The sequence below is a fragment of the Taudactylus pleione genome, unplaced genomic scaffold (genome assembly GCF_031769625.1).
Source record: "Taudactylus pleione unplaced genomic scaffold, aTauple2 ptg000707l, whole genome shotgun sequence".
In the NCBI taxonomy this organism is placed as follows: domain Eukaryota; kingdom Metazoa; phylum Chordata; class Amphibia; order Anura; family Myobatrachidae; genus Taudactylus; species Taudactylus pleione.
In genome coordinates this window covers 2,672,066-2,698,922 of record NW_028285109.1, presented here as the reverse complement: position 1 = coordinate 2,698,922, position 26,857 = coordinate 2,672,066, and the positions used below count along the sequence as shown (strand labels likewise).

The 26,857-nt window shown below is 43.6% G+C and overlaps 1 protein-coding gene across 2 annotated transcripts in view; it reads right to left on the bottom strand.

The window, feature by feature from the left end:
• Positions 1 to 9,487: 9,487 nt before the first annotated feature.
• Positions 9,488 to 26,857, bottom strand: part of TMEM87A (transmembrane protein 87A) — a 79,542-nt gene continuing 62,172 nt past the window's right edge. For both annotated transcript variants that reach the window (XM_088456498.1, XM_088456497.1), the window contains exons 13-20: positions 26,103 to 26,211; positions 23,282 to 23,340; positions 22,835 to 22,938; positions 21,605 to 21,678; positions 20,001 to 20,062; positions 14,014 to 14,066; positions 11,907 to 11,937; positions 9,488 to 11,025 (exon numbers count right to left, since the gene is read on the bottom strand). In XM_088456498.1, the coding sequence (XP_088312624.1) occupies positions 10,984 to 11,025; positions 11,907 to 11,937; positions 14,014 to 14,066; positions 20,001 to 20,062; positions 21,605 to 21,678; positions 22,835 to 22,938; positions 23,282 to 23,340; positions 26,103 to 26,211 (534 nt within the window). In that variant the 3' untranslated portion in view covers positions 9,488 to 10,983. The remainder of the gene's footprint in view (positions 11,026 to 11,906; positions 11,938 to 14,013; positions 14,067 to 20,000; positions 20,063 to 21,604; positions 21,679 to 22,834; positions 22,939 to 23,281; positions 23,341 to 26,102; positions 26,212 to 26,857) is intronic.

Here is a 26,857-nt window from a genome sequence, read left to right as displayed (position 1 = left end):
TCAGAGAACTTTTTGGAATTTGTCTGGAAACATTTTTGGCTGCTACAGTATGCCCTCCTTCCTCAGTAGATCTGGGGCTGCGTGTCACTATGACAGGTGGATACCAATTCACTAACTTCGAGATAATGGAATGCAGCAAAAGCCATTGAGCCCTGGGGATGGTGGAGCATTTGGGGAGGGGGCTGTCTGTTTTTACATAGAGAGCATGTGACGTGGTAAGAAAACTTGCAAAAACCCCTCACCACCAGGTGGGTCCCTTTAAATATAAGTACAGGTTGAGTCTCCCATATCCAAATATTCCGAAATACGGAATATTTTTAGCATGATTGAGATAGTGAAACCTTTGATTTTTGATGGTTCAATGTATACAAACTTTGTTTAAGGCATAAAATTATTAAAAATAAAGTATAAAATGACCTATAGGCTGTGTGTATAAGGTGTATATGACATAAAAATGAATTTCATGTATCTACACAAACTTAGTTTAAGCCACAAAATTATTGAAAGTGTTGTATAAACTGACCTTCAGGCTGTGTGTATAAGGTGTATATAACACATAAATGCATTCTGTGTTTAGATTTGGGCCCTATTCCTAAGACATTTCAATATGGTAAGCAATTATTCCAAAATACGGAATATTCCGATATCCAAAATACTCCTGGTCCCAAGCATTTTGGATATGGGAGACTCAACCTGTATTAAATATAGGCCATTTTAATTATTTCCTCTTTTAATTAAACAAAGTAGGTGCTGAGCCTTGGAAGGAGGTAATTTTCTTTATTTTGTTTAATTCTGCAGCAACCAAATGAAACTGGCAACTCTGGGAAATGTGCATGGCTTCAAACAACCCTAATATATACCATCCAAGCTATAAAAGTATAAACCTAACTATTCACTTAGCTGGGACACATACGGTACTGTACAGAACTATAACTGAGCACTCCCAAATAGATTCTATATTGGGGCATAGATGTGTAGCATAAATATGTATTAGGGCAATGACATCATAATTAAAATACTAGACATCAAGACTTTAAATTTTTTTATGCAAAAAAAGAAAAGTTTTAAAAATATAAAAATAGATCTTCATTAGAAAACATAGAAAGAGGTAAACTGCCCATAATGTATGAAACGTTAGCTAAATACAATTGGTTAAGAGTTTGTTCCTCACAAATCCCAAAAGTGATTGTTTTAGTAGAATCTAGCTTTTGCCCTTCTGCTCCACGGGAGGTTTCTGTCCTCCCTGAGCTCGCCTTAGGACACCTGCGTTACGGGAAACCAAAGTATTTGGGTTCCGGGTGAAGTATGGTTGCAAAGCTGAAACTTTACAACTTTGCCAGTAGCATATCCTGAGAGAAGCATATGCTACTGGCAGGATCAACATACAATGGGGGCACAGCTGTATGGCATATAAAGAATTTGGGGCATATGTATTGGAGCCATTATATGGCATATTATGAATAGGGCAGTGTTATGAGGTACATTATGATTGTGTAGCTCTGCTGTGTTTCATATTCTATATAGTATATTATCAATGTGGTAACTGCTGTGTGGCATATTATAAACTGAGGACACTAACACGTGGCTTATTATGAATTGGAAGGAGCAGGGGCGGTGGGTGAAAAGTTGCCTTAGGAGCCAGGAAACGTTGCACAGGACCTGCTGAACAATGAACTAGTTGGTGGTAATTGGGATCAGAGTCAACAAATCCTGCATTAGTGAGGCCCAGCCTCTTGATTCCATGAAATTGATTTTATATAATACAACTGTAGACATGAGGGAAACCCATGTGTTCCAATTTGCAAATGGAACATTTCAGAGTTTGTACAAAACTGCTACAGACCATCCACTTTACATTTAATGAGATACATGTTGCTTTGCTTTACAGTGTACTAGGACGCTTCCAGCAATAAACACTACCCTTAGAGTGCCCATATGCACCAAACTGACATCTTTATCATCAATTAAATTCAATCCAAACTATTGCAACAGTAAAAAAAAAAAAAATTTAGCTCAAAAGTAGTTAGGCTGGCAGGTATGTTATATTGTTCACTTACAGGGTTTTTGTTTTCTTCTCCTTAGAGTTATGCTGGGTACACACTGATGGCCATTCCATTGAACGGACGATATATCTATAGTGCATTGGCGGATGTGTACATCTGACGTGTCTGTGAACGTCGTTGTTCATAGACATACCAGATTGGTCCTGCAAGCACAGTCGATGCAGATATGTCTAAAAACAAGAGATATGGTAAGAACTTACCTTTGTTATCTCTGTTTCTACGAAGTCCATAGGGTCCACAGGGTTGACCTTGGGGTATAGCTGGATCTGGATCCATGGGCACCACGCAGTTAAAGCTTTAGCTGCTCCCAGGATGCACTTGGGTCCGTCCTCCTCTATACCCCATAGGGGGTCCACAGGGTTGACCTTGGGGATGTCCCAAAGCAGTTCAACTAAGGGCGGGGACGCTCCTGTGCTGAAAGGAGCACCCGGCGCCCAAAGGATGCATCCTGAGAGGCGAAGGTGTCAAACGCATAGAACCTCAAAAACGTTTGAATTGAAGACCAAGTGGCCGCCTTACACAGCTGAACAGCAGAAGCGCCACGTCTAGCAGCCCAAGAAGGACCCACAGAACGAGTGGACTGAGCCTTAACAGAGGCTGGCACAGGTAAACCCTCCTGTGCATAAGCCTCACAAATAACAGAACGAAGCCAACGGGCTAATGTTTGTTTGTTGGCAGGCCAACCCCTCTTGTGAAAACCAAAGAGGATAAACAAGGAATCTGACTTCCTAACCGAATCCGTCCTGTCCACATAGATTCTAAGCGCCCGGACCACATCTAAGGAAGTCTCACCAGCTGAAAGATCAGGGGACTGAAAAGCTGGAACAACAAGTTCCTGATTAATGTGGAACTTCGAGGCCACTTTGGGCAAAAACTCAGGATGAGTGCGGAGCACCGCTCTGTCCTGGTGAAAAATCAGGAAAGGAGGGCGACAGGAAAGCACCCCCAATTCAGACACCCTCCTGGCCGAAGCAATTGCCAGGAGAAAAACAGTCTTAAATGTCAGCCACTTGAGCTCCACCGACTCAAGAGGCTCAAACGGAGGACCCTGCAGAACCACCGCCAAGTCCCAAGGATCCACAGGAGGCACAAAGGGAGGCTGGATCCTGAGAACACCTTGGAAAAAGGTGTGAACATCCGGCAGTATTGCAATCCGCCGTTGAAACCACACGGACAAGGCGGACACATGAACCTTCAGAGATGCAAGGCGTAAGCCGAGGTCCAATCCTGATTGAAGAAATTCCAAGATCCTAGAAACTCGGAACACCTGAGGATCATAACGTCTGGACTCACACCACTGAAAGTAAGTGTGCCACACCCTGTGATAAATCTGTGCTGAAGCAGGCTTGCGTGCCCTGAGCATGGTACCAATAACCGAACTGGAGAAGCCCCGAGACCTCAAGACGGCTGTCTCAAGAGCCACGCCGTCAAAGACAGCCAACCCAGATCCGAATAAAGGCAGGGCCCCTGAGACAACAGGTCCCGACGCTGAGGAAGAAGGTACGGAGCGTCGATGGAGAGGCTCCTGAGATCGGAGTACCAAGGACGTCTGGGCCACGCCGAAGCGACCAGCACGAGCGTGCCGCCGTCCTGCTTGAATTTCCGCAGAACCCGAGGAAGTAGGGATATCGGAGGAAACAGATACGCCAGGTGAAACGTCCATTTCACCGACAGCGCGTCCACCAGACTTGCGCCTGCGTCTCTTGTCCTTGACCCGTAAACGGGCAACTTGTGATTGTGACAGGAGGCCATCAAGTCCAGCTCCGGCAGTCCCCACCTGTCCACGAGTAGCTGAAACACCTCTGGGTGAAGCGACCATTCCCCGGGATGCACGTCGTGACGGCTGAGGAAGTCCGCTTCCCAATTGAGGACTCCGGGGATGAAGACCGCCGAGATCGCTGGAATGTGACACTCCGCCCAAGTCAGGATGCGAGACACCTCCGACATCGCTGCCCGACTGCGAGTTCCTCCTTGGTGGTTGATATACGCCACCGTGGTGGCGTTGTCGGACTGCACCTGTACTGCCCTTCCGTGAAGAGCGGCTCCGGACGACTGCAGGGCCCTGTATACTGCCCGCAGTTCCAGGATGTTGATGGGAAGAAGTGCTTCTTCCGCAGACCAACGACCCCGGAGAGACAATGAGCCGGTCACTGCCCCCCAACCCCGGAGACTGGCATCCATCGTGAGCAGGACCCAGTCCGGGATCCAAAAGGGGCGCCCCTCGACCAGATGAGCTGTCTGAAGCCACCAAGCCAAAGATTGCCGAACGTCCGGAGACAACACCTGAGAGTGGATCCGGTGAGGTAACCCGTTCCATTCCGATAGAATCAGCCCCTGCAGGGGCCGGGAATGGAACTGGGCAAATTCCACCATGTCGAATGTCGACACCATGGACCCCAGAACTCTCATAGCCGAATGGACCGACAGGCGGCAACTGCTCAGGCAACTGCGTATCCGCAGCTGTAGGCAGGCGACCTTCTCCGGAGTCAGGAAGATCCTTTGCTGACGCGAATCCAGCAGGGCTCCCAAATGAACCATCCGCTGTGATGGAATCAGGGAGGACTTTTTCCAATTTATCAACCACCCGTGTGCTTGCAGGCAAGCGATCGTCAGGTGGAGATGTTGAAGCAGTACCTCCGGGGAGCTCGCCAGCAACAGGAGGTTGTCCAGATAAGGCAGCAGCCGTACATTCTGGTTCCGAAGATGTGCGGCCATGACCGCCATAATCTTCGTGAACACCCTCGGTGCAGTGGAGAGACCAAAGGGGAGCGCCCGGAACTGATAGTGGTGTTGAAGGATAGCAAACCACAGATACCGCTGGTGCGAAGGTGCTATCGGAACATGGAGGTAGGCATCCTGGATATCCAGGGACACCATGTAATCCCCCGGTTCCATCGCCAGAATGATGGAACGTAACGTTTCCATCCTGAACTTATGAACTCTGAGGAATTTGTTCAGAGACTTCAAGTTGAGGATAGGGCGATGAGAACCATTGGGTTTCTGCACCAGAAACAGAGACGAATAATACCCCGTCCCTCGTTGTGATTGAGGAACGGGAACAATGACCCCTGCTTTCAGCAAGGAATCTATAGCCTCCTGAATAGTAACACCTTGGTCTTGTCCTGAAAAGGACTCGTGCAGAAAAACTGGTGGGGTGGTCTGTGCCGAAAAGACAGGGCGTACCCCTGGGAGACCACTTCTCGAACCCAGGCATCCGTGGTGGTATTGTGCCAGCACTGGGCAAATCGAAGAAGTCGGCCTCCCACTCTGAGGTCCCCCAGAGGGAGGCCCGTCCCATCAGGCCGCAGGTTTATCTTCCTGCTTGGAAGAAGGGCGCCGAGCACTCCAGGCTTGCTTCTTGGGTTTAGAGGCAGTCTTACTCGCCGACTGTCTCGGGAAGGACTGACCTTTTGCCTTACCCTGAACCCGAAAGGAACGAAAAGCCGAACTCCGAACCTTAGCAGGCAGTGCCGCCGAAGGGGGGAAAGCCGACTTGGATTTAGCCAGGGTATCCACTATTTTGTCCAAGTCCGGACCAAATAGTAATTCCCCATTGAAAGGTAAGGCCTCCAGGCCTTTCTTTGAATCAGAGTCCGCTCTCCAGGACCGCAACCATAAGGATCGGCGGGCAGACACCGCTGCAGCCGATACCCGCGAAGTCAGCAAACTAGCATCTAAAGAGGGCTTCCCCAATGTAAGAAGCAGCGTCCCTCATCTGACCCAACAACGCCCTCTGGACATCCAGAGCGTCGTCCGGGAAGGTATCTTCCAATGCATTGGCCCACCCCTCAATGGCCTTGGCCACCCAGGAGATGGCCATGGACGGTCGGGCCACCGCCCCGGAGAGGGAGTAAATAGACTTTAAGCAAGTCTCAACTTTCCTGTCCATGGGATCCTTCAGCGAGGATATAGATGGTAATGGTAAGGTAGCGCCCCGAGTTAAACGGGTGACATGGGAATCCACCGCCGGTGGAGTTTCACATTTTTTACAATGTGCCTCAGGGAAGAGATAATTACAAGCCAACCACTTCTGAGGAAGGAATCTCTTACTGGGCGCCTGCCAAGCTACCGCCATATGATCCGTCAACTGATCCGACAGGGGAAACACCGCAGAAGCCACCTTAGTTTTTTTTAAACTAGGATACTTCGACTTAGGAGCCAGTGCCTCATCCTCTATAAGAATGGCACGCACCGCCCTAACCAGTGCTCGCACATTAATGGACGACTTGGTATCCATTTCCTGGACCAAGGCGTCTGAGTCAGTGTCATCAGGGACCTCCCCATCATCTGAGGAACCCTCTGAGTCCGATACCTGAGCCGCCCGCGCCATGAGTGGGTGTTTTGAAACCCTAGAAGGCATGTCAGTCTGCAACATTGACTGAAAAGCCGAGGATGCGGCCGCCAAATTTTGCACGGAGTTGGAGAGCACATCCACCCAGGGTGGAGGAGTCGCCATAGGGGCCTGAAAAGGTACCGCAGGCTGCTGCGGCACAGGTGAAGCCTGTATATACATAGGCAACCCCGTATATGGACCCACAGACTGAGACCCAGGAGGACTTCGCAACAACTGCGGGACACCCGGGGAATTGGGGATGGTCGGCTGGGGTAACTCCCTAGTAGGGAGAGCAGTCGGGACAGACAGATGGTCCGCAATAGACACCAGCACTTGAGAAAACATCGCCCACGGTGGTTCCTGCGTCAGAGAAGGTCTGGATGGGCCAGGAGCTACCTGGCACCGACTACACAGGCCATCCTGTGACAAATCTTCCCTATCTACTCCTGCAGAACAGCGTCCGCAGGAGGCCAACACCGGAGCCACTGAGCGCTCAACCTCCTCGTCTGACATGACAGAATATATTATATAGCCAAAAAATATATCTGGCAACAGGGCAGAAGTAAACGCACTCACCGGTGTGCTGAACAACAGCCCACAATATGGCACTGTGTAGCACACAACTGTATGTGACAAACCTCACAAAAACGTGATTTATATAGGTGAGGTCTGTAGAAACACCCCTCCCCCACACACCTGTAGGGCTTGTAGGAGAAGTAAAGGGACAGGTATAAGCTGACAGTAAGCGGAAAATAAGCACAGACAGGCAGCACTAGCAAAAGTCACATACCATGCAGAGAAGATATACTCACTGCACCTTTTCATCACAATCAACCTGCCCGGATTCAGTGTCTGGGAGGGCTATAGTGCTGTGTACGCTGTCCTTAAATCGGGGGAGAGGTACACAGGGGGACCGGTCCGCGTGCTCCCTGAGATCTGCGTTGCCACAGAGAAAATGGCCAATAGAGACCTCAGAGGAGGAGTGGCCGAAGAGTCTGCAGCTCAGCGACGCCAGACTGCATGCTGAAAGGCGCGCTGAGCTGAGGGGAGGAGCCGCAAGACAGGGAAGGCTTCCTCCCCTGGCTAGCCTATTAACCCCAGGGCTTGCCGGCTTCCCGCTTGCCAATATATCCCTGGTCGTCTAGTGGTCCCACGGGGTATTCCTCCTTAGAGGGGGAGCCCGCCACCACCGCTAGCGGCCCCCGGTCTGTCCCCTAGGACCGGGGGCAAAGGACTGCATGTGCAGGCAATACCCACGAGCCGCCGCTAATCGGCGACTCACGGCTTACCTTATCCCCGGCGACTCCGGCAGCAGTCCAGGGAGGGACCCAGAGTCCGGCTAGTACGGACTCTGGCCCCCCCGCCGCGATCCCCAGTGCAGTACTGGCGTCGCGGCGCTAGCGGGGAAGGAGAGCGGCAGCGTGGGCGTCTGCATAGACAGCCCGTCGCTGCCACACTAGAGAGCCTCTGTTTAAAAAAAAAATCTAACAGGCTTTTTTTTTTTTTTAAACAGAAAGCTTTTGGGGGCTGCTCCTGCAGCCCCCCTGCGCAGGTGACCCGACTCCGGCCGGGCACCAACTCAAACTGAGGTGCTGTGGCTCGGGGGCGGGGTATAGAGGAGGACGTACCCAAGTGCATCCTGGGAGCAGCTAAAGCTTTAACTGCGTGGTGCCCATGGATCCAGATCCAGCTATACCCCAAGGTCAACCCTGTGGACCCCCTATGGACCCTGAAGTAGAAAGATGTATCGGTCACCTGCCGATCGCCTTTACACTTGCTGCAGGAACCCAGCGGTGATTGACATTTCTACTGGGCGGGCAATTTAAAATACCCATCCAGTTGTGATGTCAGTGCTGACAGCGCAGACACACATCGGCAGAACGATTGTTACGTGTGTATGCACTTACCAATCGTTAGATAGGCTGACCCATCGACCTAATGTGTACCCAGCTTGATGGCTACAAAACAACCCCAGCTGTGTTGAGTGAGAAATATAAATGTCACAATACAAGTGTTTAGGTATTGAAAAGTGGGAACCTATAAAACTTTGAAGCATTTAAAGCTTTTAACATAAAATAAATACATCCCCGAAACATATTATGGTAATTATGTCAGCAGAGTGATGAGCCACTGGCTAATGCTACCAGTATGTCACTGCTAGACCTCAATAGGGGATGCCTGTATGTAGAGAAGATAGCTCCTTTCAAATCTTTCCCTTATAACGATAGACCACAAAGCGTCCCTCCATCCTACACTATGTAGACAAAAGTGATTGTACAATAACAGCAGATAGATCAATGACACTTTATTGATGTCAGTACTTCGTAGGTCCACCATTTGCAGTGATTACTGCAGACACCGTTCTTGGCAAACTGTCCACAAGTTCCCTACAACAGCAGGTGGTGTGCTTTTCCATTCTGCCTTAAGTACAGTGACCAACTGTGACACTGAAGAAGGTTGAGTCAGCCTAGAACACACTTGTCGCTCCAATTCGTCCCAGAGGTTGTCAATGGGGTTAAGATCGTCCTGATAAAAACATTTGTTGTTTCCGTAAAACTGCAAGGGCATGGGTCTCCCTACAAAGTATTCTTGTCGAAATCGCCACTTTAGTGGCCATTTGGAACTTGAGTGCAATGGTATGCATCTCGCTTGCACGGCAGCAGCGTCCAATCACTTTTGTAGTTTGCCTTATAGCAGTATTTTATTTTTTCTTGTGTGAGGATATTTGCCCAGGATAGAAAGTTTTGTTAGCACCAGCATTTCCCTAACACTACTGTATACTAGAGCTGCAGTAACATTTACACCATAAAGTAGTAATTGAAAGAGGAGGCAATGTAAATATGTCCTGCATTGGCTATTATCTCCTATCCAACGTTTCAGAAGCGATTTTGGCACCATTCTTGTAAATTGCTAAGGTGACCATGAAACTCCAATTTTCAATGTCAAATTCTCGCATCCCTTTTGTAATTCAAAGAAATATTTTGAAAATTGCATTGTAAAATTGTTACTATTACAGAATTAATATTGTTTATCTCATTAATAAAACAAAACAAGGAATTTGAGTACACGGAAAATAAGTTGTCAAAAAGGCACGTGTTTACGTTATTTTATATTTATAAAAAAAGACAAATACATCTTACTAAGAAAGCACAAACATGTCAAACAGAAAATGACAGGATCAATGTGCACAAAATTTGCTCTATATTCAAACATACTCTCTGTAAAATCCATCACACGTTAGAAATGAAAGTTCTATCAACTCATGAGGTCCAGTGTATGACATTGTTTGACTGCCAACTTATCATAGTACTGATGATAGTATTTTGCTCTCTCTACTTCCCGAGACCTCATCGGCTTATATATAGAGTAAGCCGTGAAAATTCAGTGGAGTTCTATGCATAAGAGACCATCACTAAAAAGCGTACTTCCTTTTATGCACAGAAGTCTATTCCCGTGGCTTGTTTTCTGGAACCCCAGATATAGCAGTATAACTGAAAATGATCCTCTCTAGCCCACGTACTGTACTCGTTAGGGTCCTTTGTACATAAAACCTTGCTTTTTAGTTAATATTCTACATACTACCTGTGACTTCACAATAGGAACATCCAGTGTTGTTTATGGGCTCCTCAGCTACAGAATAGATTAATGTCACACATGCGCTCTTAAAGCTACACGACACCCTAACAAAGGTGGTAAGGCAGCCATCTCCTTTCCCCAAGCCAAAGTCCTGTAGGCTGCAGTTTTCCCTTTTCCTGTTACCGGGAAGCTATTAAGGCTGTGGCTTGTGATTGGGCCTTCTGCTAATTTACACCCTTCCACCGCTATTTTAATGCGTTAAATTTAATTAACTTGCTGATTCTATATTATGCAAATAGCAGAACGTCGGGAGGAATGGCTGCATGTACCAGTCCTGGATTTCATCCATATCACTTCTCAATATTGTTTCAAAATTAAACGAGTGCTGATCGCTTTACCAGAATCATGAATGTTAGTTGTAATTAACAGCCTATAAAGAAATTTTAGGTTTGGTACGGACAAAAAAAAAGCAACTTAACTATAAAAGTGAGTTTTGTAAACAAAATGTACCAGAATAACACACATGTATATAATAGTATCCCACATAACTTTCACCCAAATCAGCCAACCACCTAAATGCAGTAACAGCATTGCATTGTCTCTTGTTGATTATTATTATATTTTTTTAATTAAATTATACATGTAAAAGTAAAGTGCAGGATCCATCATAACCTGTTGGCTCTCCAGAAGGACAAAGTATTCTTGTCCATAGTTGAGTTTGATATATTTTTGTGTGGGAAATTGGATATTAGAACACAGGTTAAAAGGCTTTACTTTAAATACCAACTTTCTGCTTTGGAAAGAAATATACGTTGAGGCGAGTTCTTTAACCTTTTAAAACTGATCAGGTTTTGAAAGGTAAAACAGTAAATTCCTATGGAAGTCTCAGTACTCAATGCTGGTCCTACTCCATTCAAAAACATAAGGGCAATGGGTCTTGAATATTCAGCATGTTGCATTGCCCTGCTCACTTAGTGCATCTTTGTTTGTTTGATCTTTTAATCCACTTCATTATTCCATCTTGGATCTTTCAAAATGTGTAATCATCCTCTCCTATGAAATGGAAAAAATATATTTTTTTATGAATTAAAAAGCACTTTAAAAATAACAGTGACTTGTTTTGATTATACAAAACATTGTATTTATTTAAGACTGTGGAATTAAGGTCACTGTAAGGAAATATACTAACTGTGAGTGTAATGACCTGTCTACTGCCTGACTAAATGCCTGCCCTCATATCCAGCTTTAAGACGATCGCTACTTCTATTTTGCATTTAAATTTCAGAAAGCAAGTGGGCGGGAAAGAGGGTTCAGACCTTTGACCCATCACATTAGCTAGCCACACCACTTTTACATAGGACAATCTGATAGGTTGACACTTATTAAGCATCCTATAATCGGAGCTGGACCAATTTATTGTATTATGCATCGTATTGCTGTGTAGTGACCATGATAATGGAAAGACCATGTTAGTAAATGCAATACATTAAAATCAGCATCAAATTAGTAGCCATGGTTTTTTCATAAATCTACATAGTATTAAACTAACCAACAACAAGTTGCATATTCCAAAGTCTGGCTCTGTCACTATATATAGCAGCACGACCCTATGCAATTCATTTGTTTCTACATTAAATCACTTATCTTCAGATTATCAGAAGAAGACCGTATTCTGAAAACTTGATAAACTGTAAAAGGCTCTTTATTCAGCCTCTCAAAACTGTTTTATATATATAAAAAAACCCTTTATAGCTGTCAATTTAACACATTTATGATGAACTTGTGTTGGATGTATTTCTAGTTTCATTCAAAAGTAATAAATACGAGTATCTGGTTTCTGTCTTTGTACAATACATTTAGAGGACTGCAGGCTGAGTCAGTACAGCTGAGCACATGACTGTCATAAGATGTGTTGATAGCCAAAAGTTACTGACCTCGTCGGAATCCAATAACGCTGGGAGAGCCCTGCAATACAGATGTGAAGTGTCATTGACAAAAACAAAAATTGGCTGCATATTAATGTCCCATTGTTGGAAACTGCCCCAAGAAAATAAGGGGCATGATTTAAATAAAAAAAAAACAAAAAAAAAACAAATGTGAATTAACTTGCTATTTTTAGCGATTTACATGGCAATTTTCAACTTGCTAAATTAATTAACGTTAGATCATCATAGAATGCAATTTTTCAAACCAACCACAAAAAATATAATAAAATAAAATTACAGACAATCGCATATCTGCAGTGTTAAGTATAGCAAATGAGTAATTTATAAAAGCTTGATTCACAGTACAGATGGGTCCACATACATATAGACTCCTGGCGCGTTAAACAGCCCTTCTAGTTGCGCCATGCCGTGGCATGACTCAGTAGCGCAGAGCGTCTTTTCGTGCGTCTTTTTACCTTCAAATGCGTCTTATTCGCACAACGATGCAAATAGATAGCACAATCAGTTTCTGCTGATTAAAATTATATTCAGCATGCCTATGTTCTCTGTGGGTGTATCTGCATTCTAAACACTATGTTACAGTGTTACAGCTACTGACACTAACGAAGCATTTTGCATGCAGATACACCCGCACTCGCTCAGAGCACCCAGCGTATGCAAATTCGTCTAAGTGACAGCAAGGCAGGCGATCGCACGACAAGGCATAAGCACGCCCACTATGTCTAGGCGTGCGATTACTTTGTGTATGCAGACGCCCACTAGCCAGTCTTAAGACGCCAACTTGTGCACGTCATCTCCAGGAGGTGTATGCAACCATCGGTACATCGGGTACCATCGGAAGCGAACGCAGCGCTTGAGGTTGACTATACCCTACCACAAGCACTGCGATCACTTGAGTGTAAAAATCAGCCAGGTGACGTGTACAATGATATTGCCTCTTAATTATGCACGCCTCTGAAACGGCGTTGAGACGCTCAGGCACGCCTGCGTTCGCATCTCCACTCCCACGTTGTTAATGGCCAGCCCCTGTCACCATCCTCAAACGGCTTCTCCTGTCACTCACTCTGCTGGGCTGTCTTTGCACAGCGAGCAAACGCTTCCCGATCTCGCACACTAGTTCGCGTACTTCGATGCGTACGCATGTGCAGAATACGAAAATCGGCCAGCTACGAGCCCAGAGAACATAGGCATGCTGAATATCATTTTAATCAGCAGAAGCTGTTTGTGCTATCTATTCGCATCGTTATGTGAATAAGACGCATTTGAAGGTAAAAAGACGCTCAGCTCTACAGTGCCACACTGAGCTCCCGCGTTACGTGTGTCGCGACTTGTAAAGCACGGAGGATAGATGTATGTGGGCACAACTGTAGTAAATAGAGTTTGAAACTTTGTTTTTGGCTAACGCCCCTGATCACACACATACCCACACACAGGCTACATGGCCAGCACACAAGTCTCTGGTATGTCACAGTATGCAGTAGCATTATGATTTCACTGGAATGAAGGGGCCAAGTCTAAACCATGGAAAGTTGCCATCCTATTACAGTGCCACGTGAAAAGTTACCAAACTTCAGTATAAACCATTCTACTGCTAATGTTTCACAATGGAGACTGCATGGACGTATGCTTGATTCAATGCAACTGCATGTGGCTATAATGGCCAAATACACTAATTAGAATGGTTGTCCGCATAATTTTGGCCATGTAGTGTAAATCCAGATAAATCAGCATACTTTGCAATCAAGAAGTTTCATTTATCAACCCTCCACTAACTGTATCTGTGAATGTCATTAGAAGCTTAAAAAGCTCCAAAATATAAACTTTAGACTGATACTCCATCTACCTCCTCCTTGAAGGAATATAAATGTCTCCTTTTCCGCAAGCAACCAACCTGGAGGTAAAGTTGGGAGCACTATTGCATTTTGTACAAGGTTCATGTGCATCAGTAATTCTGCCCAATCAGCTATACAGCCAAGTTTCTTTTCAGTCAACATGTAGCTTTCCATAAAAAATAAAAATGAAGGTAGATTCCTGTACAGATTTTCTCTGGTCTAAAATAAGCATGAAGCCACAAGGCTATGGTGGGAATACTCACACATCTGTAACAGAAGAAGGGATGTTCTCTTCCACCCACTTCAAATCCTCCTCCTGTGAAAGACACCACAGATGGCTGAAAGGGGCTGGACTGAGCAATGTATACAAATATTACTGTTTCACAACAAAGAATCATGACATATCAAGGGTTATTGCATCCATTTTAGGATTTATACAATATTCAGACAGGCGCTAGTATAATATAATATAATAAGCAGAATTGGTAGATTTATATAATTAGTTAACCATAAACAGCTGCATACACCTATTGGTTTGTGTAGACCCAATATAAACCACCATTAGGTGGTCAAAAAGAAAAAGAATAACTACTGTTGGTGTTGCACTTGTAGTAAATAGTGTTGCGGGTGGGATGCAGAGATCGAGAGTTCTAATCCCACTAGGGTCTTCATTTTTTATTTTTATAATTATTTTTATTTTTCAACCATTTTATTTTATTTTGCATTATGTGTTTAATAGATACTTATATTCAAGGTGCATTATTCTGTGTATTACAGATATATTATTATGAATTATTCAGGACATCACACTTAGCGTGAAAGGATGTGTCAGTGTCAGTATGTACAACAAGTGTCAACTGAATCACCTGCAGACTCAGGTGGAGTCTAATTAAGTAAATTAAGTAACAAATTATGACCAAGAGGCAGGTATAAAAAGGTGAACATTTATTCATTTCATTCTACCATACTCTTTGATAAAGCTCTGTGGAATTGGAGCGAAACGCGTTGGTGAAGAAATATTTTTCCACTCTGAATTCTAAGGACTTCTAAGTGTGGAGGACTACCCAGTTTGCTTTGGAATTCCCTATATATAAAAAAAGCTCACAGTTATTAAGACCCTCCGGATACATCTACGGGACTTGGTTCACGGTGGAGGAGAGGTAAGGAAGGAGAGGCGTCACTGGCTGACATTATTATGAGCCTCAGAATCGATTACCCTGCTCAAAAACTATATCATTATATCTACACCTGTCCCCGGTCATTTAGAAACTAGTACTATAGTGGTCCCGATAATATAAACCGGAGTCTTCTCTGCCCAGTGAATTGAGATATTACTGCATAGTGGTTTAGCCGGACTCTGGGAGAAATTTGTCATCACAGTGCATTGAGCGGAATCAGAGCTTATTGGATGCTTTTGAGACTTACAACATTGGCTCTGGTGCTTTTTTCTGCCAAGAAGCACAGTTAAACAACTAATGTGGTTTTAGAATCTATTATTTTTTACGGATTGCAATCCGGTGGGCTTTTATGATTTGTGTCATATATTTATGTGTTTTTTTTAGTGGAAAATTTATTTGCACACTGCTGTGCTTATTTTATATATTATCGTATATGATTTGAAATATATAAAGTTTGATCTTTTACGCTATTGTGGTGTTCTGAATCCTTTTTTTGCCATACCTGGTCATTAAATGTATGTTTTATACACAATTTATACAGGTTGTCTATCGATTAATCGATATACTACAAGCGCAACACCAACAGTAGTTATCCATTTTAGGATATTAATATTTTACCATTTATATTCACAACATATAGGAGTATCTTCAAATGGGTGTGGGATAAAAGATCTACAGTAATAAGGTCGACATTAGCTGGTCAAGATGCAATATATCGAAAGGATCAAAAGGTCGACTGACCAAATGTTGACAGGGTTTTTTAATTAAACCCTAATCCTAACCCTCTCCATAGTGCCTAACCCTAACTCTCCCACTAGTGCCTAACCATCCTCTCTGGCAGCCTATTCCTAACCCTCCCCCTAGTGCCCAACCCTAACCATCGCCTCTGGCAGCCTATTCCTAACCCTCCCCCTAGTGCCCAACCCTAACCATCCCCTCTGGCAGCCTATTCCTAACCCTCCCCCTAGTGCCCAACCCAAACCGTCCCCTCTGGCAGCCTATCCCTAACCCTCCCCCTAGTGCCTAACCCTAACCGTCCCATATGGCAGCCTATCCCTAACCCTCCCCCTAGTGCCCAACCCTAACCGTCCCCTCTGGCAGCCTATTCCTAACCCTCCCCCTTGTGCCTAACCCTAACAGTCCCCTCTGGTAGCCTATCCTTAACCCTCCCCCTAGTGCCCAACCCTAACCGTCCCCTCTGGCAGCCTATTCCTAACCCTCCCCCTAGTGCCTAACCCTAACCGTCCCCTCTGGCAGCCTATTCCTAATCCTCCCTAGTGCCTAACCCTAACAGTCCCATCTGGCAGCCTATCCCTAACCCTCCTCCTAGTGCCTAACCCTAACCAACCCCTCTGGCAGCCTATCCCTAAAAAATGTTGGAAAAACCATAAAACACGTCGACCATTTTTTTTTCGTCTAACTTTTGCAAGGTCAAACTTTTGCAGCTCAACCATCTGGGGTCTGACCTATTGACTGTCTAGCTATTCATTGTCAACCTTTTATCCAGATACCCTGCAAATGTTGATACTTCTTTTCTGCTGCCTTAGGGTGGTGTCACACGGGTACTTTGCTCTCTAGTGCCTAAACAGCTATTTAAGCTCTAGCATAATGCTCATTAGTCCCATAATGACAGGGTAACATGAAGGAAGAACGTTCTTCCCCTGTGACATGGGTGAGATTAAGCACTGCAAATGCTGCATTCAGCATTTTGTGTCTAGGAAAGCTGTAACATTCAAAGCACTCGTGTGATATCACCCTTATTGATCAAGCTTCTCTAAAAATTTGCCAGAAAAATGCAATTCTCTTGTATAACAAAAATCAAATCATATAATGAAATAAAAAAAAGATGCCTTTAAACTTCCGTCTGGAACTCACAGGCTTACATATTGGTTACCTGGCAGGAAATCCTTGCTTGCAACAGAGGTTTTCTGCCAGTAATTAGCCGCAATGTGCGTGGATTGAACCTTACACTTACCCGAATATCCCCTTAAGTCTTCATTAGCAATCATACTATGGGAATCTGTATATAATGCCGGCTGTCGGGATTCCTCTGTCGAGATACAGACAGCGGCATCCCGATGGTTGGTATCCAAACAGGGGTTGGGTAAGTATACTTACCCTCCCCCCCGCCCCCTAACTCTCCCTTTTTGTAGCCTAACCCTCCCCATTAGTGAATAAACTTAAGTCTCCTCTCTCTGTGCCTAAATCTAACCCACCCCCAGTGATGCCTAACCATAACCCTCCCCCTAGGGGTGACTAACCCTAACCTCCCCCACAAAACCTAACCCTGCTACGCTCCCTAAACCTAACCCTCCCCCCTGCGGTGAACGCTAAGGGCGCCCCAAACTTACCTCGTTCGGGCTGGCGTCCTTCAGGGTTCCGGTGTCAGTATTCCAATGCCTATCTTAAGTCCCTTGCCAGGATTCCAGTCGGTTTTGAGACCGGCAGCATCGCAGCCGCTGTTCTCATAACTACATCCCATACTATTGGTTGAATGTGACTGCAGATCACTAGCTTTATATATCTGTCAAAACCTTCTGCTATGCTCCTGCAATAGTTGCTCGCCTATAGGACCGGCTACAATTCTAAACTATTCTCCAATATTTTGCATGTCAGCAGTTATAGTTTTGCAACAGGAAGCAGAGCGTGTAACTGCAGGACAAAAGTTGCTAGTTTACCTAACTCTTCCATGAATACTTCTGTGGTAAGTGTGTAAGGGAGAAGTGAGAGCACAGAATACAGCCGTCTGCAGTGGATTTTCTTAGCTATAAGCTCATAACACATCCCTTATGAACTGATTGGAGACTGTAGATCGGAACAAAATGAATGTATTTAAACTTTTATTATATACCGGTAATTCAAATGTATAACGCTGGGTACACAGACCATAAATTAGACGATTTGACGTCCAGTGTCTAAGCACTATTTGCGCACTCCTGTGCTTTGCTCGTCATATCTTTGGATCAGCCTGCAGTGCAGACCAATCTGAAGATCTGATGGCCAACACCACGCTTATGGATGCGGCGGGGAAACGACATATCGGACGTAGTAGTACACCAGATTGTGCAGTGTCGTCGCTGGGTACACACATCGTCTAGTGCAGCGGTCGCCAACCCATCGCTCGCGGCCGCAGACATAGTGGCTTGCCAGTGATAGTAAGAATAAGAGGACCGGGGACTCGCTTTTGGACAATGTGTGGGTCCCTGAGGACGAGCTTCGCTGACCAATCTTGTGTCTCCTTATTCAACTTGATGTCTCCCTGGTCCGACCAGGGAGGACTAGACAAAGTGGAGGTGGAGCCAGACCTATAGCCTCTTACCTCCTGATGCGTCTCTCGGCGGCACCCAGCATGAGGATGGCCCCAGTCACCACAGACAACCCCCAGCACCACAGACGGCCCCTGGCGAGAGCACGGCCCCCAGCCCTAGCACTACAGAGATGCAAATGGTCCCCCGGCTACACAGACAGCCCCGGCAGTGTCCGGTGTGAGAACGGCCCCTTGCTTTACAAGAACACAGACGGCACCCGGGCAACATATTGCGAAAGTGGACCAGGCACCCGGCTACACGAGGAGCTGTGACGAGAAGACTGTCTGCGCATGAGGCTACACTCCATGACCTGGAGGATAATTGAAGTAAGCTTATAAAACTAAAAACACTAATGCTGGGGACACACTAGACCAATGGTCTCCAACCTTAATTTGGGTGGGAGTTACTGGAGAAAAATGAGACGTCTTGAAGAGCAACAATTTATTTTTTAAAACTAAAATCTGGCTAACAACATTTTTCAAAGACAAACAATGCATTTACTAATACAGTGATAAATATCACTGTACTGTATTAATAAATGCATTATTGTTTTTTTATGAAAAATGTGGTTATTAGCCAGATATTAGTTTTCAAAAATAAAAATGTGGCTGGCTCTTCAAGACGTCTAATTTTTCTCCAGTAGCTCCCACCCAAATTAAGGTTGGAGACCATTGGTCTAGTGTGTCCACAGCATTAGTGTTTTTAGTTTTAGAAGCAAATCTCTTATTAAACAGTTGAACTTTTATTTATTGTATTTAACTGAAAATAGCTTGCTGTATAAGAACAACCGTAGATTAATTAAATGCAGCATGATTAGAGGAATTGGCTTTAAAAGCCTGAAGGCAAATCTAAGCTACTATACACCTGAAGAAGTTGCCACTGTTGGATGAAACATTGTTAGGCAAACATGATTGTATGCAGCTCTACAGCGCTAAGATGAAAGCACGATCATTTTGACAAATATATATAAAAAAAGATGCACTGGTGTGACCTAATATGTACAAATGTATTCAAGGTTAATACAAAGATTGATTGAAATAATTTTTGAACAAGCACTATACAACAGACATATGAGGTCATCAATAGTGAATGGAAGAAAGACAATTTCCCCATCAGCATAGGAAGGGGTTCTTTACGGTAAGGGAGGAAAGGTAGTGGAATTCCTTACCACATGACTGGATACAGTCAGAATGCGGCGCTGATATTACTGGTGGCAGAATCCAGACGCCTCTCACAATACCAAATGCCAGAATCCCGACTACTAGGATACCGAAGGTAAGTAGCGTGGTGGGGGAGAGGGTTAGGTGTAGGCACTAGGGGGAGGGTTAGGGTGCGGGGACAGGGATGTTCGGTTCAGGCACTAGGGAGGGGGAGGTTAGGCACCAAAGAGGGAGGGTTAGGAGAGGGAGAGGGTTAGTATACCGAACAACAAGTGTCTGTATGCTAGCCCTGTCGGGATGCCGGTGTCAGGATTATAACAGCCTAGATCCCGACTGCCGGCATCCCATACACAACCCCACATGACACAGATCAGATGCCTTACGTATAATGTCATATGCAGATATGTGCGAGTGCTTGTGTCAGGAGATTTAACAGATTGTAATTTTAGGGGTCAGAAAGGCTGTCTCTCCTTACAGGGATAAATCAGTATAGTTTTGTTTGGTTTTCCCTTAGATCAACACAAGTCAAATTCATTTAAGGTTGAACTTGATGGACTGGTGTCTTTTATTCCTTCAAACTTACTAAGTACTAATGTATACTCACAGCTTTGGTGACTTTAGTATTTCCATTTGTTTCTGGCTTGGAACTTCTCATTTTCATTCCCTCTGTGGGAAACACATATATAAATAAGTCCTGTAATGTAATAACCAGTTATGTGGACCTAGTTCTTCAGCTGCAGCCAATTGGTGCTGTGTACACATGTGACATGACATGGGCGGTGTTCACAGATCAGAATGAAAAATATTACACAACAGGAGTCATTTATGGATCAAATACACCATAGTCTTGTTAGGTCCTCTCAAATCTGAATTTGCCTAATTGGGTCTCCTTCAGCAACCATTAAGTTTTGTAGTCTATGCAGGCTATTCAAGTAAATGTGATGTAGGCGCGATGCATTTTTTCCCTTGAAATTTTATCTTTCAGGCTGAACGGTTTGCAAACTATCTTTAATAGATCAAGTGAAATTGACCTGCATGTTCAGTTAAACGACTGAACGATAACGACGTCGTTATCTTTCAATCGCCTGATAAAATCGTGTAGTGGATGCCCCCCTTAAGAAGGCTTGTGAGACCCCGCTTTCACGGTCTGTATTCATACTAAAGACCAAGTGAGCTTATACCCTTCTGCTCCACTGGAAGTGTCTGTCCTCCCTGAGCTCACCTGGCCACCTGCGTTATGGTTTGACAGATATACAGCTTCAGTCAACCATCCCACCATCAGTGTTCAGGAAAATGCATGTTAGGCTATTGTATACATGGGCGATGTGAACACTGCACATCTCCCATACCTCACGATGGAACATGTGATTTTACATGGCACTTAATTGAAATGACCATTAAGACACACGGTTGCACTGGTAAACAGAAGTTGGATGCATGAACAAATGTTCAGAGATTCATTTGATAACAGTCCAGTCTTCCTTTACTAGTTTCACAGGAGCTTCATAATTCTTGTTATGCTGCTGGGGAACCCTGCTCCTTCCACTGTCTATAGCTGGGTACACACTGGAATGTGCATATCGTGCAGTGTGTATGCACGATATGCGCGCCCCCACGGTTGCTTGTGATGTCGTCGGGTTTGATGTGCTGCACATAAACACTGACGATATCGCATGCGGCACCATGCAGTGTAATGAAGGATGGAACGAGTGATCATTCAGTCATTCATTACATCGCTCAGTGTGTACCCAGCTTTACTCTCAGAAGGTTGTGCCCTGCTTACCTCCATTCCCCACCACTCATCATGAACCTTCCCCTGTCACATGCAGACCTCCCCTCACTAACAGCCAGATAAGTGTTGTAGCTTATTTTATCTTGCAAATAATTAGTAAAGCTGATTTTGCCAGTCAGAGCAGTGCATAATTATGACTAACCATGTATAGGAACATCATGATCCTTACATCATCCAGAGTCAAAATGATCTATGTAAAAGACATGATATTTATATGCAAACAGGCACACAGAGGCATTATATCAGACGCACAGGGCTCACTCACACATTAATACTGGGGCAAGAGAACTTGAGATTTGTGATATGTTTGAGCACCATAATAAACCCTCTGATGTGGGATTTGAGACAAAAACTTAAATTATGCGACTATTCACTTCAGTGATAGACACAACAATTAGGTAAGACAGATCTAGTACCAAAGCTCTCTTTTAACATCGGTTCCTTCTGTTCATCATCTTCATCTTCCTCGGTGAGTGGAGAGAAAGCAAACCTGTATGAGAAACACAACATGACTGCCAATAATATAATACAGAGGAAACTTAGCACACAGGATAAATGAGAAGGAGACTGGTCAGAGGAAGAGAGGCAGATTTGTGTATTGTCAGAGCACAGAGCTGGTAGTGGCCATAGGATTGTACTTATTCAGCAGCCAAGGGAACGCAGTAGTTCAGCAAGAGAATTGGTATAGAAAGAAAACCAGAGGGCGAAGAACAGAGCCTTGGGGAACCCCAACAGATAAGGGAAGAGTCGGGTGTAAAAGAAATAGACACTCTGAAAATGATTTATTAGCAAGGTAGGAGATGAACCAGAGGAGTACTGTGCCACAAAGGCCAACAGACTGTAAGCTATGCAGGAATAGTATATCTAATTATACTATATAAAAGTGACAGGGTTCAAGGAGGAGTAGGCAGAAGTGATCCCTTTACTTGATCATTGGACATATTAGAGAGGACAGGCTTTTGAATATAAAAACAAAAGCACAATTGCAGAGGGCCAAGGAGAGAGTAAGTGATGAAATAGTGGGCTAGGACAAAGTTAGGAAACCTGTGGCACTCCAGCCACTGTGGAACTAAATATCCCAGCATGTCCTGACACAGTTTTAACTCTCGAACTGTTTCGGAATACATATTTGGCCATCAAAAGACTTACCCATGCTGACTAACTAGATTTATTGGATAAGACATTAACATGCAAGATCCTTTTTTGCGAGATGATGATTGTAAGTGGTATGTTACAGAAACTACTGTTGGAAATGAAGTATCTCACAAGGCACAAGCTTAGCTCACGTTCTAAATCTGTTTTAGTTTTGTCAGTGGTTAAAAGCGGACAAAGTAGTCTACTCGGGGAGAAACAAAAAACAGGAGTACTCTTGTTCTGCAACCAGAGCATATCTCCTGTCACACACTGCATACAATCAACTTTAACTGCACACTACCTGTTTAAATAACAACATAGAACATAGAGCACTCAATATTACTTATTTGAGCATGTGCATCACTATACCATTTGATGCCAAGACAATGCAAGACCCTACCTTGATCCCAGGTCTGCGGCAGAAATTCAACATAATTTGACCTCTCTGCCCACCTGATTCTCCTACTGCCTCCTATAATAATGAAGGACTGAAATATTGTTCTACCACATACCTCTGATTATTTGCAGACGGTCTCCAAAGGACCATGATGACAAACAGGATCATGGAGAAGAGCAGGCGCCAAATAGCATCGTCTACCCACAGCTCCTGCCAATCCTGCCAAACACACAAACTGGTAATCTTAACAGCTCTCAGTAATTAGCTATGCTTATCACCATTAGTGACTCTGTTTAATAACACGTGGAAGACACTTTTCATTGTTGTGTTCCATCAGATATAGCACATCATAAGCCACAAAGCACTGTGACTCCAGGTACAAGAGATATTTCCCTTGCAGCTGTGAGCTGATGAGTGTGCATTGGATATTGCAGAGTAAGTAGTTTATTTAATAAAATACTTAATTGCACAGTAGGTGTCTAAAGCAGGTACAAAACTACTTAAACCAAGGGTGGGCAACACAATATGTTTATAGCAAGAGTTCTTAAGGTTCACAACTCACCGACTGACAATCTACCAGACGGAACTTCATAGTGGTCCATATAATAAATATGATTGATGCTACAAAATAAAAAAATAAAACATTCTGTTATTAAAAATGGTGGGTTAAAACAAATAGTTTGCGGCTACTTTGGACTAACCTATACAGCCATATCTATTTAGTAACATAATCCATCCAGTCTGCTTTCCTCCAATAGCAAAAGGACATCTCTAACTTCCCGTAACGTTTGAGAAACTTAAGTGTCATCAAGTAGTTTACTTGTGTTTTAGAACTCATGTAAAACACACATAAAAAGGATCACATCACTCATCTCTCACTTCTGCCCTGGTATTGTACAATTCAGCAACCAATGACAAAATCCTAAACTAAAAAAAATAAAGTTGGCCTAAAAAGCTTCATGTGTGTTCTGTATGAGCAACTTAGTTATAAGTCTATGACAACTGATAGAAGATTAGATATCTTTTCTACTATAATCGCAATATTGGATTGATCAGTTACCGAAGCATTTTATACAACTTGGGTAAAGTGAAGCGTTCTGTTATGTTAACTCTGCTCTCACCAAGAGTGCTGCAATAGATCAACCATATTTGCAGATTCTCAGAGCACATTCTTCCCAGAAACAATGGCTCTGATAGAATAAAATGAATGTTAGAGCTCTATGTACATTATTTTTTTTGTTTCTTGCCATTTTTTTTCAATCCAGCAGGTTTACTAAAGCCAAAACCGCATCAAAACAGAAATTTTATAAAGGGCCTGACAATAAGGTAGTACAGAGCGTTAAATGGAAGGAGGGGGCATTTACATTAGTAATTGCAAATCCACTTAAACTGCATTTGATTTTGTGGTTTTCAAACTGTGGTAATTGGACTTTCCAGCTTCCAAAATGCTGAAAACTAATCCAGCGGCTTGGAGGACAAAACCACTGGTGTGTGTGTGGGGCAGTTTTAAAACCACCACAACGAGCCTCTTTATGCCTGAAAATGAATCCAAGTGCAAACGGATGCGACAAACCGTGACTGCACTGATTCATCTCATATGTGACACTTGTCTGTCTGTCGCGGTCGCTGCATCGTAGCACTTTCTATACAGATTCAGACTCAGTCACACACAGATATACAAGTGTCACATATCAAATGAATCAGTGCAGTCTTATGAAGCGGTTTGTCGTATTGGCTTGCGACATAGGACCATATTCAATTTCAGGCAAAAAGTTTGAGGTCGGACTTTTCGCCATTATCGCTGTTTTTTTCAGGGATAAAGTATCGGGCGCGTGCCAGCTTATCCCTGTATTCAATTCGGATCCAGGGAAAACGGGACCCAGCAAAAAGGTAAGTATCGAAATGTGCTGTCAGTTTTTGGGGAAATCATCCCGTCACCCCCCCAAAAGATGTTCTGACATGGGGGATCACTTTGGGTACCCCCAATTTGGCCTGCTGAAGATAGTCTGACTTCTGAAGATGGTTTTTAAATAGCGCCTGTGAAGAACTAGTGAAGAATAGCACTTAGCTTTTTTTGGGGGTATAAATAACTATGCCTATCAAATTTGGGGTACATGAAAATGGGTGTAAGCATATTTTAAAGTCCCTAAAGTCATTTTTTAAATTCTTCAAAAATACCACCACCACCACTACCACCCACATTCTCGAAAACACCTGCTGCATACTTGGGAACCCCTCAGGAATCAATTTAGCTACTTTAGAAGTTTGTCCCATTTTTTTTTATCACCACCAAAATAAAAGTAATTTTTTTGGGGTGACCAGAACACGTTTAAAAAAAAAAAAAAAATGACATAGAAAACCTTTGGGGGACATTACAAGGGGTGCAGGCTACTTTTTTAAAGTCTGCACCCCAAAACCACAATTCTGCACTTTTTTTCACCATGTATTACATGGTGAAAACTTATCCCCATTTTTTAACAAAGACTTTTCACACCTGCGAAAAGTCTTTGAAATTGAATATGGGGATAATTGAAACAGGTGAAAATGACGCAATCTAATGGACTTTTCGCCCAATATAGAATATGGCCCTAAGATGTATTTTCCGGGAGCGAAAAAAGTGCTTGGCTCAAGTAGAGTCGTGCAGGACCTGGTGCACCGAGAATGGCTGGTTGGAGTGACTGCAGCAATAGTGCATATTAGCCACCAAAAGGCTATATTGGTTTCACTTGGAAGCAAATTACATAAATTCTAAAGTCATCATGCATGCGATCATCAGAAGTACTTCTTCACAAGACCAAGGTCAAGATTGTACATATTAACAAGTAATAAATATCTGTTAAGATTGATTGTTAATATATGCAAATTACATGCAGTTTGATAAAGTTTGATACTAGCTCTGCCCCTCTTGCAGGCACTAGTTACATGGGGTAACCGATGATCCTTCATTGCCAGTTGGGGCATGTTGATCAGGGCATATATTATGTTGGGTAGAATGACTATTTTGTTTGGACTGTTTGCAATTGTCATTAAAAAAAAAATTCATAAAACTAAAATAATAATAGCAAAAATATTTTTGCACAAAAACCTGATTGCAATGGTAAATTTTTGGCTTTCACTGTAATTTTAGATAATTTAGTAGTGACAAATGTATCTTTTTATTTTTAAAGTGTTAACATATTACAGCACTCTTTGTGAGAGAATCAGAATACAATGACTCAAAACAGAAAATAAAGATGACCTTGCCCATATGATTTCACAATCCATGAAGCTCGAGGAACACAATACCCAGGGTTGCGGAATAACAATTGTATTTGTATTAGTTAGGCAGCAATTAACAAAACTTCGGCATGAAATAGAACTAATTGATGAACATTTATACGTACCTACTACAGCCAAGATAAGTGTGTTTGTGAAATGTCTGTAGAGTGACAGCTTGACAACGTTCCTTCGTAGGGTCAACAGTTTCATAGTCTGTGTTAGGCTTATGAATATGTTCCAGTAGGTTAAGGAAAAAGTAGGAGGATGAAATCATAAAGTAACATTCATAATAAATCTATCTTGGTAGATTCTAAAAATATTATCAGGGATGCGATCAGGAGGCAGTCACCATGGAACTCACGATCAAGAATGCAGTAAGGAGGACCACACTCATAACAGTGAGTATGTCGACCTTGGAATCCCGACACAGGTTTAATGCTCCTCACAGTATTTAACTCGTACGGGTGTTAAACTTTGAACATGTCACCTACCGCTAAGCGGCATGTTTAAAGTTATAACACCCGCATTGGTAAAATGCTGTAAACAGCAATGTAAGGTCGACATACTCACAATGAACATAGTGAGTATCAATCCCAGTGATCATATAAAGACAAGAAACTGTTATAAAATATGTTGTAGATTGCTTTTTTCTAAATGAATACACTTTTTATTAGCTGTTAAATATATACAGCCATATGGCCTTGCCAATGACCTCCTCCAACCTGCTGGGCAGATTCATGAACAGATTCTGTGAAAGTGCTGTGAGATCCATTAGATGTAGTGCTGATGGAAGTGTATGCTACTTACACTCATGACACATTGCTTTAGCACAGTGGTTCTCAAACTCGGCCCTCAGGACCTCACACAGTTCACTTTTTCC